This window comes from Marmota flaviventris, chromosome 20 (genome assembly GCF_047511675.1).
Source record: "Marmota flaviventris isolate mMarFla1 chromosome 20, mMarFla1.hap1, whole genome shotgun sequence".
Classification (NCBI taxonomy): Eukaryota; Metazoa; Chordata; class Mammalia; order Rodentia; family Sciuridae; genus Marmota; species Marmota flaviventris.
In genome coordinates, this window is record NC_092517.1 from 17181249 (window position 1) to 17195720 (window position 14472).

The following is a 14472-nucleotide window of genomic DNA, read 5'->3' on the forward strand; positions in this document are numbered from 1 at the left end:
CGCCTGTAATTCTGCGACTTGGGAGGCTGAGGAAGGAGGATTGCAAGTTGGAGACCAGCCTTGGCAACTTAGTGAGGCCCTGAACAACTTAGCAAGATCCTGTCTCAAAATAAAAAATAAAAAGGGCTGGGGAGGTGGGAGGTGGCTCAGGGGTGACGCAACCCTGGGTTCAATCCCCAGTACTTGACCCAGGGCTGCTGCCAGGAGCTGGACTGGTTTATGGGGAACCTGACTCCCCTGTCCTGGTCTGGCCTCCCTGCCCCCCGCCCCGTGCCTTCAGGCAGGAAGATGACCTCCTAGCTCCCAAGACAGGTAGCAAGAGTTGCAGGACTCGGGTGGGCTGACTTGGATCAGGTACCCATTTTTTTCCCTTTCCTCCTGTCCTTCTGTCCTCTCTTTCCTTTTTGTGGTGCTGGGGATGGGACCCAGGACCTCACATGGGCCAGGCAGGTGCTCTACCCCTGAGCTACACCCCCAGCCCCAAACTTCAGCTTTCACAAATGACACACTCTATGAAAATTAATCATCTAGGGGCTGTTTGGTATTTTATTTAGAGACAGGGTCTCACCGAGTGGCTTAGGGCCTCCCTAAGTTGCTGAGGTTGGCCTCAAACTCATGATCCTCCTGCCTCAGCCTCCCAAGCTGTTGGGATTACAGGTGTGCACTGCCGCGCCTGGCTTAAAGGGGTCTTAAAGGGTATTGAGCCATATGGTAGTTCAAATCTTGCTAAGTTGCTTAGGGCATTGCTAAGTTACTGGCTGGCCTCCAATTTACAATCCTCCTCCCTCACCTCAGCCTCCTGAGTCACTGGGATTACACTGGGATTATGGGCATGCTCCCTCGATCCCAGCTCCAGAGACATCTTGATGGGTTCTGAGTTTTGACCAGTCGAGTACAACTCACAAATTTCACGACGAATAGAGAGGGGAGTTTGCCCAATTATTGTCTTAAGGTTCTAGTTCATGTGGCATAGGTCAACACTAAGATTGTTTTTTTAGATCATGGAATGTTTTATGCAGTGGGAACACCAATGTACTCAGCGTCGTGTGGACATCTGTACATTTGATTCAAATCTCTCCCCCAGCTCCCTTCTGGCTCCCCGATCCTGGTGGGGTCCGCCTAGATCTCAACTACAGATGGCCACCTGTCCTGTCTGATGAGGAGCCCTTCAAGTGTGCATGGCTATTCACTGAGGGGACCAATACTTTATTGTTGGAGGAGAACTATGGTGATTTTACAGGCAGGACATGGAGAGTCAGAAAAAGTAGGTGATTGACCTTCTCAAGGTCAAAAAAGGGCCTGGTACCCACTCTGCAAGTGGTCGACCACTAAGCTAGACCTTCAGCCCCCGAAACTCACTTCCTTATCCAGCAAAATGGAACAGCAGAAATAGCATGAGTTGGAGAGTCAAATTCAGCCAAGTTCAAATCCTGACTTTGCCATTTACTAATGAAATGTTGTGTCTATAGGAGAAAATCCAAACCACCGACTCTAGCTTTTGTTTTCCACCTGCAAAATGGAAATTATACCACCTCAGCCAGGAGTGGAGGCACATGCCTGTAATCCCAGGGTCTCGGGAAGCTCAGGCAGGAGGATTGCAAGTTTGAGGCCAGCCTCAGCAACTTAGGAGGCCCTAAGCAACTCAACAAGACTGTCTCTAAATAAAAAAGAAAAACAGCTGGGGATGAGGCTCAGTGGTTAAGTGCCCCTGGGTCCAATTCTTGGTATTAAAAAAAACAGAAATTGGGAGTAAAAATCAACTTATTAATGAACGAATTATCTAATCGATTAGTGTCCACCCCGTCCCCCAGGGCCTGGGTGTTCTGCGGCTGCCTACCTGCGGGCATTCTCTGACATGCTGATTTGCGTATTTTCTGGTTCCCCAAACCAACTCCAAGGCCAGGGCCAGCCCAAATTCTGACTCCTGGGCCTGTGCTGGGGCAGGATGGCAGATGTGGTATGTCCTGACGTCAGCTGAGTGACACGGTGCCTGTACTCAGGGAATCCTTAGTCTATAGACATTAATAACTGGGATCACTGTGAAGCATTTCCCTCTGGCCAGGTGCTGGGCTGTACACGGTGGTTTCATTTAACCCTCACAACCTTCTCTTGAGGTGGAGCAGTTATTTTAATTCATGTTTTCATTATGGTTTGCTGTACCTGTACTAGTCTTGATTTTTTTTTTTTTTTTTTTTTTTTAGTATTGGGGATTGAACCCCCGGGTGCTCAACCTCTGAGCTACATCCCCAAACCTTATTTATTTAGAGATGGGGTCTTGCTACATGGCTGAGGCTGGCCTCTACCTTGTGATCCTCCTGCCTCAGCCTCCTTGTAGCTAGGCTTATGGGGGTGCACCATGGGGCCAGGCTCTTTAGCGGGTGAAAATAAAGCAGACTTTGAGATTATACACTCTCCACTTTTGGGGCTTCTCTGTGTGCCCATTACTCACGGCACGGTTGGGATGTTGACCGTGTGGCCTACATATGAAGCCCCTTCCAATTGTACAATGTACAACCTGCCTATCTGTGCATGTCAGCCCAGCAACACACACAGAATCACACACACACACACTCTCTCACACATTCTCTCTCTCTCTTTCCAACATTTACACTAGTGGAAAGTCTTCAGATTGGCGCGCCTGCTGCCGGACACCTGAAAGGCTGAAACAAACCCAAGTCCAGCCACCAGGTTAATAGCTGAGGTCTTTATTTCCATTTGTATGTACAGTAAAAGTCCTGCTGCCCATCAGCAGCGGCCACACACAACATAAATCTCTCTCAACACATTAGCAGCTTAAGATCTATCAACTACAGTGTTAAAGTTCACGCGTTCACAAGTGTCATTTCTGTAACTTTTCAGTTCGTGCAAGTGAGTTTTTATTCTTACACACTTGGAGAAAACACGCTTACAGTCAGTCTAGTAGTCCATCCCTACTGAGGGTGTCACCTGGCATACACGACACACAGCGCAAATGTCCACTCTTAGAGCCACATTCAAATCCCCAGGTTTCCTGTGGGCAGGAGGGCAGGGGCATGGGAGCCGGGGCTTGGCCTTGGGCACCCGAGGGTTTGGTTTGGTTTTGGATGCATAGAATTCGGCATTCCCCCCACTTCCTACTGTACCTCGAAGGGATGTGAAATTGAAAACACAACCAAATGCAGTGGGAACCACGTGGAATTGAGCTCATTGGGAGGACATGGCTGGCGAGGAGGGCTGCACCCCTGGCTCTGCTTGGCACCAGATTTGGACCCCAAGGGGGACAAGGGAGTGAGTGGGAGGACCCCAGTCAGTGGCCCAGATAAAATTCAGCCTCTTTTTGCATCTTAAGGAGCCAGGGGGTTTCTGGAAAGCCTTCCTCGTTAGGATGCACAGAGGGTAACGGGTGATGGAGACTGCAGCCCACAGCCCTTGGAATGGTGACACACGGGGGAAATCGTGGTCCTCCCACAACCTGAACCGAGTCACCCAGGAGAAGGCAGCCAGCCTCACCCACCCAGGCCAGGCCCAGCAGGGACACAGAACTCAGGAATGCTCCATTTCAAAGAAAACGCACGCGGAGTCACTGAAGTGAGATCGAGTCCTATAGAGAATACTTAAGGGTGAGGTTCTAGAAGGGCTTGGGACAGACAAGGGGACCTAGGAACAGCCACCCGGAGAGGAAACTCGAAGGCAACAGGGGTGGTCAACATGGAGCACAGGCGGGCACCAACAGATGGGTGGCTGCCGGGCGCGCGGGATGCACAGGGTGGCGGGAGGACTTGGTGAGCGGTCAGGACACAGGGGACAGGAAGGCACAATCGCACCTGCCCTGAACTGTGGTGGAAGGGGAGTGGGCCTGTCCGGGGCAGCTCTGGGCCTTCCAGAGGTGAAGACCTTCCTTCGATAGGAACTGTCCCAAAGGCAAATGGGAACAACGTCAACCCGCGCGTCACAGTGCAGATCTCTGGAGCCACTAAGCAGCCGGAGACTCCAAGTTTGTCTGAAAAACTCCTGGGTTTCTGCGAGGGCATTTCTGAATGTTTCTTTTTAATTAACTCTGTAAGGCTCTCTTCTCTGAGCAATGAAGCTACAGCAGTCTGTCAAGGTCGTGGTGTCCTTTGGCACTCCTGCTCAAGTCGCTGCAGTGTTTCAGGCAAAGGTGACATGTTAAGGGTCTAGGCTTGGGGACGATTTGTTTTTGGCATGAATGTGAATTGGTTCTGATGGTTTCTATTTCTTAAAAAAGAAAAATCACCCCTGTGGTCCCTGCGCTGGGGGCTCATGGTGACGGAGGCGCACTACAATCATCTGGGGATGGGGTGCGACTGGTACCTGAGTTATCATATCAAGGGGTCCTGGAGACAGCCAGCTGACCGGGCAGGCCGCCTGGCCACAGTCAAAGAAGGCCAGAGCGGTCCCCCACGCCATCCTTTCCCGCACACAGGGCAACGCCGATATGGTTCCAGAAGCAGCTCCTGGCGTGGGGACAGGCAAAGCGGGCTCTGCTCTCTCTCCAGGGCGTGGCCCAGGCCCTGTGCAGCACGTGGGCGCACAGACGGAGGACGAGAGGGAATGGCATTGGGGACCCACACTGCGTGAAGACGAACCAGGCTCTCCAGGCGAGCTCCGAGTCCAGGTCCCACCAGGGTGACTGTCTCCAAAAGTCCACTGAGCACAGTTCGTGAAGACGTCAGTCTCGATGAACAGGAAGCCGGCGACGGGGACACCGAGACGTGGGTCCCTTGCTGCTGCGTGGAATCCCCTTCAGCAGGTCCTCTGAGGCAGGCAGAATAAAGCTTTGAAATGCAGGGAGCCGGGCGAGGAGCAGACAGAGGACGCACATCACTTTGGTTTCGGCCATCGGGGGTGTGACAATAAATTAAGGAAACACAAGGAATCGCTGTGACTCTCCATTTTTCCTAACTGACAGCCCCAGCTCAAGGTCACTGGGTGAATATTTCTTGGGGCCAAACTGTCCCCCGCTGTAGCACGCGCTCTGGGGACATGGCCTCCCTGCCCCTGCGCACCTGGACTCCCCACCTCGCTGAGCCGGGGAGGGCTGGAGAGGGGTTGGCAGGACCCCACGAAGCAGCCGCCACAGCGGGGCGTTGAGGATGCGTGTCAAGACAGTGCCTTGTCCCCAGCGAGTCCCCTCCTCACGCTGTGTCAGGACAAGAGGGAGCAGCACATTTAAATAGCCACACGTCTCCATTTAAAAACATCACTTCTTTATTTCAAAGGAAAAATAAAAGACCCTCCCAACCCCCTTCCAAAAAAACCCAATAATAATAATAACAATAATAAAAAATCCTATTAGAAACCATAAGGAAGCACTGAGAGTTGGAGTATTACATTCTTCAAGTATGCTGTTCGGGTGTTTTATTTTTAAGGTGGTAACTATGCACACACACACACACACACGCGCACACACACATATTAAAAAAAAAACAAAAACAAAAAACAACCTTAAAAGTGCGGCCAAGGGATTTTGCTGGAAATGACGGGTTGGGGATCTCCAGGGCTGCTTCACAACACTGCAGGAGGACTGTGCGGTGACCCTGTGGCACGAGGCTCTCACTTCTGTCTCCCCGCAACGTGAGGGGACCAGGCCCAGGAGTGACGGGGCTCCAGAGTGAGCGTGAATGGCCAACTGGGTGACAATGCCAGGGAGGTCCACGTGCTCTTCCACGGACGAGGAGATGCCACCCTGAATCCAAAAACTCACACATGGAATGTGGCAGGTTTCACAGTAGAGTCCCCGGGCGGGCGGGCGGGCGGGCGGGCGGGAGGGAGGTGGCGCCCCGGGGCAGGCGAGGGGCTGTCGGTCTTTCTGCCAACTGGGTGTCGCATCTTTTTAGTGGGTTAGTGAGTCCTTCAGGCCGCAGCTGAGATGCCCTTGGGCGCTCCGGTGGTGGCTGTGTTAAAGGACGGGGAGGATCTGCATCCCAAGGAAAATCATGCTACATAAAAATGATCCAAGATTTTCGCCCAAAAAACTTCTTGGATAAAATCTAAAAAATACTATTGCAATTGCGTCTCTTGAAGAAAAAAACATTATTCTAAATGTAAACAGATTCACTCGACTCTTGCTGTGGGGGCGACTGGAGCAGGTGAGCTGCCCCATCTCCCCGCCGGCCGCCGTGTGCGCTCTCGAGGGCGCGGCCCAGCATCACCTGGGGGACGAGAAGAAGCGCTCCATGTAGCCCAGGAGGGCGTCCCAGTGCTTCCAGAGGAAGGCCACCAGGACCATGAGGAATAAAGTGCTGAACGTCCTGTTGCGCGTCTTCATGAGGGGGACCACGCAGTTGGCCACCGTGGACACGAAGACCAGGAGCACGGCCATGACGGCCAGCAGGATGTTGATGAGCTTGCCCAGCAGGTTCCGCGCCGTGGCGCTCTCCAGCCCCTCCAGCTGCACCACCTGCTGCTGCTGCTGCTGCAGCTCCATCTTGGAGATGCGGGTCTGGCAGGCCTCCAGCGCCTCCTGAGGGCCAAACAGGGACGTTAGTGCTGCCCCACGCCGGAGTCGACGCCCCTGGGCCAGCCCATGCATCCTGGGCTGTGCCGGCCTCGGGAAACACGCCACAGCCCGGGAGAAAAGGCCAGTGGCCCGGCTCCCCACCCAGTGGCCATCCCTCCCTCCACGGCTCCCCTGGGACAGGGTCCCCTGGACAGTGGCCATGCTTGCCTTAATATGGCCTGCAGCATTGTAATGGCAAGACCTCAAATGCAGGCTCTCTTTGAAGCATTATTAACTTAGCTGTAAACTCAGGGACTCGGACTCGGGAGGCTGAGGCAGGAGGATCTCAAGTTGGAGGCAGGCCTTAGGAACTAGGCAAGACCCCGCCTCTTCTTTTCTGGTACTGGGGACTGAACTAGAGGGCGTCCACCTGAGGCTCGCCCCCAGCCCTTTCTCTTCTGAGGCAGGATCTTGCTAAGTGGGTGAGGCTGGCCTTGAGCTTGTGATCCATCCTCTTGCCTCAGCCTCCCAAGGCCACCCAAGGCTACCTGGTTTCTGAATCAAGTCAGTGTCTGATTTCAGCCCAGAGGAACTGTGACCTGCCCTGATGGCGTTACACGGCCCTTCTGGGTTGATCTCTGTGTCACACGCTAGACAAACGTTAAAGTGATCTGTTGTCCTCAAGACCAAGACCTTTACCCTGAGTGTTCATGATCTGCCAAGCATCCAGGGGACAGGATCGATTTCCCTAGCCATGGAGACACATCTTCCAAAGCTGGAGCCTTGGGCTTTTCTGGTCTTGGTTCCTTTTCTTCTTTTTTTTGGCACTAGGGATTGAACCCAGAGATGCTTTACCACTGAGCTACATTTCGGGTCCTTTTTATTATAAGATGGGGCCTCATTAAGTTGCTGAAGCTGGCTTCAAACTTGTGACCTCCTGTCCCAACCTCCCGAGTCCCTGGGATTATAGGTGTGTGACACACGGCCTGCTCTGGCCTTGCTTTGATGGCTCTTGAGTTGCCTGTGAGGCTCGGGCAGCTTTAGGCTGAAGCCAGCTAGAGGTGGAGCAGATCTGCCCAGCCAGACCACCTTGATGGGAAAAAACCCTAAAACGCAAGTAGAATTCCAGGCCCTGGAGAAAAGGGCAGCTAGGCAACTTGTGGGGACATTCTTGGGCCCTGAGGTGGCTGTACCCCAGTTTCCCAGGCCACCTCCCTTCTCTAGACAAGCTTCTTTGAAGAGGCTTTCATCATCTGGCATCTCGTTCCCTGGGAAATACTCTCTACAGAAATAAGGAAAAAACCAAACGTTCTGTTTCTCCATGGAATACAGCAGCTCTTCCCCTCCAACACCTGCCTCAGGGGCTTCTGCCCAGCTGCATGGCACGTGTCTGCAGGAGCTCTGGCCCTGGCAGCTAGGACAAGGCCCTCCCTCTCAGGGTGCAGAAGCCAGGCCAGGTGGCCCTCGCATGTGACAGAGCTGCAACCGACGGACAGAAGGCTCTGGTCTCCCATGCAGAGCCTCCTGGGAGCCCAGACACACTTCCACGACCCCGAGCAGTCTGCACCCCAAATGGCCCAGACCCCGGGGACACCTGGCCCAGAAGGGCGGGTGCACTGCAGTGGCAGGAGCTGCTGTCCACGCTCCGGCTGCTGCCCCTGTCCCGTCCCGCCCTCCTGGCTGGCGCTCACCTGGATGTCCCGCGCCCGCTCGTAGGACTGGTACGCAATCTTCTCTTCCATGCTGGCCAATTCCTGCTTCAAGTTCAAGATTTCGTTCTGGTGCAGTTCTGTCAGGTCATTTAGCTGCTCTTCCAACCGTTCACACCTGACGGGCAGAGAGGGAGAGTTTTATGCATCCTGCAGCAAACAATTTACATGCAATCTCCTGATGCATTCTGCAAGGGAAGAAAATAAACCCCTAAGAAACCAGGTGGCCCGGGGCATCAGGGCATGCCGTGTGCAGCTCTTGGCCTCGGCTTGTCACAGGCCAAGTCACACAGCAGCACGGCTTTCTAGGGTTTTCTCGGCGCACAGCACTGCGGCCATCAGTACCGGGATGGGGGTGGGCACAGCCGGGACCTGAGGCGGAGCAGCACGTGGGAGCAGCATGACTGGAGCCCGTAAGAACCCTCACCAGAAGATGGGCAGCGCCTGAGTGGAACAGGACCTGCCAGCAGCCACCAGCGCCTGTCCCAGCACTGCCTGTTCACCACCTGGGGGTCCATGGCATGATGTGTGAGGCGTGCTCAAGGGCGGGAACCCTGTGGGAAGCAGGACAGCACCTGCCCGCAGCAGGGTCCCTTCCACGAGAGGGGAGAAAGCCAAGGTGACTTCAGGGGTGGAGGAGGGAAACCAAGACCAGTGGGTGACAGGGCAGACTGGCTGGAGGCCCGTGGGGCTGGACAGTTGGGAGGCCTCCTTCCTGTTCAGCAATGAGGGTGATGTTGAGTTATGGCGACGTCTGGGGGTGAAGGGAGTGGAGGTGTGTGTGGGGGCACCATGCAGAAGTTCCCAGGACAGAAGCAGCTTAGTGAGGGACAGACAACAGGCCAGAGTGGAGGAGCTCAGCAAGGCCCAGGGAGAACGGAGACGGGCAGGTCCCCTGGGAGTCGGGGTGATTTTGCTGACCCTGCGCCTCCAGCACCTAGGAGCACACAGGAAGGGTCCCTCCACATGAGGACGGAACCTGGGGAGGGAGTCTAAGAACCCACAGGATTAGGACAGGTTTACAGGACGGGATCAGAGATTCCAGGTGGGAAAAGAACATGGTCAAGAGCTGCAGGCAGAAATGCACAGAGTCACTAGAACAGTGATGATGTCACATCCCAGAAGGTGGGCAGAGCCAGGTGTGGTGGCGCACACCTGTCATCCCAGCCACTTGGGAGGCTGAGGCAGGAGGATTGCAAGTTTGAGGTCAGCCTCAGCAACTCAGTGAGGCCCTTCTCACAATAAAACATAATAAAAAGGGCTGGGGTTGGGCAGAATGGTGATTGTGGAATAGACGGTGAACGGGTCACAACGCAGATTATAGAGGGGGGGGGGTCACATGATGCACACAGAAGAAAACCAGTTATCCAGCAGGGTAAAGAGTGCATCTTGGGGTGGGCTGTGTGCGGAGGCCCAGGACCAAGGGGCTACATGGGTAGAAGGGCTGAGAACCACGCATTACAGACACTGGAAAATGGTGCGAGAAAGAGAAAAATGAATGTGTCTCCAGTTTCTGGTGACTAGGAAGGAATCCGCTGTGTTGGTCAGCGGGCAGGGCTCACCCCACGGGGCAGCATCTACCACCAAGGCAGCGCAGGGCTCTGCCTATGAACCTGGGGACTTCCAACTAAACAAGCACAGGCGTCCCAGACTCAACCCCTTTAAAAAGTCTTTCTTCTACATGTTGATGGGCTTTATTTTCTTCATTTCTTTATATGCGGTGCTGAGATTTGAACCCAGTGCCTCACACACATGAGGCAAGTGCTCTGCCACTGAGCCCCGACCCTGGCTCCTGTCCCCTTGTTTTCGATGACACCTGCAGTATGCAACCTTCGAGGAATACAAAGGACGGCTGTTTTATGGTTTCATGCTGCAGCATCACCAACTGTTGGCCCCTTTAATAATTAGATAATAATCAGAAAAAAAATTAGATAATAATTAGATAATAATGGCTACGTCCTGAACTCAGTCCTTCTCTAAGAAACCAGGAGCCAAACCACTGAAGGTCACAATCCGACCCTCTTCGCTGTGTTACTGAACTTAGACATCCTCTACCCTTGCTAGGAGCCTCTGTGCTGCTCTCCTGTGTCCTGTCACCTAGGGTGACGTCCTCCTCGGCCTGCTGCCCCCGAGGCCTGCTTGCATACAGAGCTCCCCGCCACCACACGCTGTCCTCTGGTGAGCGTCTTATTTTAGCCCAACGTCGTGTGCATTTTCAGCATCTGACAAATTTCTTCAGTGTCCTTTCTCACCAGAGGGGGGCTGCAGACTTTCTGGAGGTGGGGTTCCGCGTGCGGCTCTTGCTGGGGCTGTTGCTTAGCGGTGGACAGGTGTGAGGCCCTGGGCACCGAAACAAAAGCCCCTCCACCCCGCAAAATGTGCAGGTCTCTATGCGCACAGGGAGGCTGTCTGGCAACAGGGCTCCTGTCATGCTAAGCCTCAGGGCGCTGGGAGGCATGAACAATCTGTTGAATGAAATAATCTTAGAAAACTTCCCAGATATGAAAGATGGAATGGATTGCCAAATCCTGGAAGCCTACAGGACCCCAAACATCCAAAACCGTAATACACCAACTCCAAGACACCTAATTATGAAGATATCCAACATACAGAACAAGGAGAGAATATTAAAAGCTACGAGAGAAAGGAGGCGGGACAGTGGCTGTGTGAGTGGCCGCTGACTGTAGGCTGACCACAGCAGCCCCCTGGGCCACCTCTGGCACGTGCTCCCTGGGCTGCTGCCCCAACCTCTTGGCCCTCAACCTGTGCGGTCTTGCAGGCCTGTTAGGGCCGCTGGGGAAGACCCCGTCCATCTCTTCCATTGTACAAGGGAGGAATCAAGGCTCCAGGAAGCGCCAGAGGACACCCAGCCGGGAGCAGGGATCTGGATCTCCATCTGCTTGACTTTTAAAACCCAAGGTTTAAAAAAAAAAAAAAAAAAAAAAATCTGTTTCTGGTGCGAGGGATGGAAGCCAGGGTGTGTGGTGGCAGCCAAGACCTGCTGCTGAGCCCTCCCCAGCCCCTGAGGCCCAGGGTCTTCAACGGCACATGGTGATGTCATCTTGAAAACGCCCAGCAGGCCCAGACCAACCCGCTCCTTGGGCCGGCCTGGCAGCCACCCAGGCCCTGGCCAGAGGGAGCTGAGGCTCTAGCTGCCCCGATGGCCTGCAGCCTGCCACCAGGTGGGCTGAGGGAGGAAGAGGGGGCACTGAAGAGATCCCAGATGTACAGTCAAAAAGTGCTGGCGAGGACGCGGAGAAGCCGGGCCCCCACCTGCTGCTCGGGGATCGTAGAATGGTGCCGCTGCTTTGGAAGAGCTTGGTGGCTCCTCAGAGAGTTAAGCAGAGTCCCCGAGGCCCAGGATCCCACTCCAGGTGTGTCCCGGGGAGAAGCGAAGACCCACTTCACCCCACGGGGTCTTCCCACTGCAGACGGCTCCGGGGCAGGAGGCACTCCTGGTCCCCTCCCCTTCTCAGCAGACCTTCTATAAGGTGCAGCGGAACCTCTGCCACCCCAGCAAGGGCAGCTCCCAGCATCCAGGCCAGGGGTGTTCTCTGGTAGCAGCTGGTGAGCACGGCCTTGGCCTTGGCATTAGCCACCTGGCCCCTGTGTCCACACCCCAGATAAAGACAACACAACCGAAGGCAGCTTGTCCCCAAAGAGCACGAGCAAGGGATCAAAGCAGTCAGCAGCGTGGGTTCAGGACGGAGTAGGGTGCTCTACCCCCAAGCTGCACCCCCAGCCCCTCTGTTTTCTTGAGACAGGGTGTCACCTGGTTGCTGAGGCTGGCCTTGAATTTGTGATCTTCCTGCTTCAGCCTCCCGAGTCACTGGGATTACAGGTGTGTGCCACCGTGTCCAGCTTCAAGACGACCTTGACATGACTCAGGTGGCTGAGGCAGGAGGGTCTGGAACCACACGAGTGTGTTTCATCAAGACATACAGGGGCTGCGGCTGGGGCCGAGCGGTAGAGCGCTTGTCTCCCATGGGGGAGGCCCTGGGTTCGACTCTCGGCGGCACATATGAATAAACGAATGACATAAAGGTCCCACAAGTAAAACACCAAAAGGCATCACCTTACTAGATGTTCATTCTGTGAGGACAGGAAGTTACTACACCTTGATGAATTCAGATGTCAAAAGTCACGTAGGTGAAGTAGTGGCTCCTAGGGACTGAGGGTCAGAATTAAAAGTAGATTTTAGTTCAGTTTTAGAAAGAAGAACTAATACCTGTGACTAAGACAATAAGAAAAAAGTATCTTAAAGAAAATGAGACCTTGCTGCTGGAGGAATTCCAGGGGAGACTGCGTGTCAGGGGTACTGTGGAAACACTGTTTATTGAAGGAGATTGAACTCGACTCCTGGGTCCTTTTTTTGTGGTCCTGGGGACTGATCCCAGGTCTCCGGCATCTAGACAAGACTCTGCTACTGACTTCCTTCCCTGTCCTCTCCCGTCCTGGAACAGGGTCGTGCTAGTTGCCCAGGCTGACCTGGAACTTGGGATCCTCCTGCCTCAGCCTCCTGAGCAGCTAGGATTACTCAGATCTTTTCTGCCCCTAGACTTTGAAGATTCTTTCTAGTTAAGGAACCTATTTTTATCTTTTGAACATTAAGTGCTGTCACCATGTTTCTCTTCACAACATTAACTTCAACAACTCTACAGGAGGTAGGGAAATACATGAAATAGTGGTGATGTATCATCTGCAGAATGGGGGTGAAATACCAGGATTTATTTGGTAGCATGGTGGTATGGACTGGTGATGAATATGGGTTAGAAAGTACTTAAAAAAAAACCCCAAAACTTCTCAGCACTTGTTTCCAAGACTCTTGAACCTTATTATAAGTCCGTGTTTATCACAGAGGGGTCAATAATGAGTCAAAGGCTCTGGAAGCCATTCTCAGAGCGGGTTTGCTTTGCCCATGTCGTATGCAAAGCCTCCTGGTCTTGACTCCGTCCACTCCTGTTTCTATTAGCACCAGGTGGAGAATCTGCTCAGTCCACGTTCTGGATTCAAGCTCCAGCTGTGCATCTCACCAGCAGGGGACCTGTTCCTCTGCAACGAGGGAATCCCTATTCCATAGGGCAGCCGTGACGATGGGGAACGGAAGTCATGCGGCTGGGCAGAGATGGCTGTGTGGGTCAGCAGTGTTACCACAGGCACACGTCCGGTCTCATTTTTGTCTTTTGGAATTGTTGGAGAAACACCAGTCGGTGCCTAGCAGGACTTCTTCCCGGTGGTGAGATTAGGAGGTGGCTAACTAATGTGAAAGGCAGAAAGGGGACAGGGGAAACTGGTCACTTCCCTGGTCTCCAGTGGGGATCCACGCAGACTGACCTGGTTGTGAAGGAATGCCCTCACGAGCCATCCCCAGAAGGCCCCGTGCCTTGGGCGGTGACCTGCCCTGCCCACTCCCTGCTCCCGGGCGGGGTCCTCCGTTTTGCCTGGTCTGCTCCCCGGGGCCCCTGCCAGCCTGGGCTGAGGGCCATCCTCCCAGCTCTCTCCCCACTTTCCCTGGTGAGGCCCTTCAAGGAGCCTGCCTGTTGGTCTGCGATGCTCTCTGGCTCCGCTGTTTCCACTTCTGACTTCCTTCTCTCAGCCTCCATTTCTTCGTCTATCTCCATGATCTCAATTTTATGTGTTTTGGAATTTTCACGGTTTTCAGCATATTCTTGTCTTTTTTTTTTTTCGTGACATCACACAACTGGGTCTGGTGGACACATCTCTGTCCTTCCAAGTGCAACAAGCCCTTCTCATAGCTTACTCTGTCAGGAAGGCAACGCACAGGCTGACAGTAGTCCCTGCCGTCCCCTGGCTTGGGCTGGCCATACAATCCAACAAGTCGCCCTCCCTGGATGAAACTGTCTTACCTGTGTTCCTCTCATGGGGTGTGTGTCTGTGTGTGTGAGAAAGAGCGAGAGAGAGAGACACACACACACACACACACCACACAAAGGGTCTCAAGTCAATTCTACCCTGATCGTTAAGAGTGTCCAGGAAAGAGCTGAGTGGCCACTGTTAATCCTCCCCACTCGCTTGTGGAAAATACGGTCCTTTAGAGACGGAGCCACTTACTCACAAATGCTCCGTAAATTAATGGCAGGATCTCCTGAAGCCGAGCACCTTCCCAAGTGGGGAGTGGTGTCTATTATCAGCCAGTAGTTAAATAGCAGAGCAGGGCTTGGGTAAGTGGGGTGAGCTCAACTTCCCAGCAAATGAAACAAACAGGTTACGAGACTCGCCAAGGTGGTAACAGAGCTGTGGGACCCACGGGGAAGCAGGACCCACAATGGTCGGTGGTCACAGAGGACCTGTCCTCCTTAGTGC

At 53.8% G+C, this 14472-nt stretch overlaps 1 protein-coding gene across 8 annotated transcripts in view; it reads right to left on the reverse strand.

Moving 5' to 3' along the window:
- Window positions 1-2689: 2689 nt before the first annotated feature.
- The window catches only part of Tmcc1 (transmembrane and coiled-coil domain family 1), a 168668-nt gene continuing 156885 nt past the window's right edge, over window positions 2690-14472 (reverse strand). For all 8 annotated transcript variants that reach the window (XM_071605937.1, XM_071605934.1, XM_071605932.1 and 5 more), the window contains 2 exons: window positions 8131-8266; window positions 2690-6463 (listed from right to left, as the gene is read on the reverse strand). In XM_071605937.1, the coding sequence (XP_071462038.1) occupies window positions 6149-6463; window positions 8131-8266 (451 nt within the window). In that variant the 3' untranslated portion in view covers window positions 2690-6148. The remainder of the gene's footprint in view (window positions 6464-8130; window positions 8267-14472) is intronic.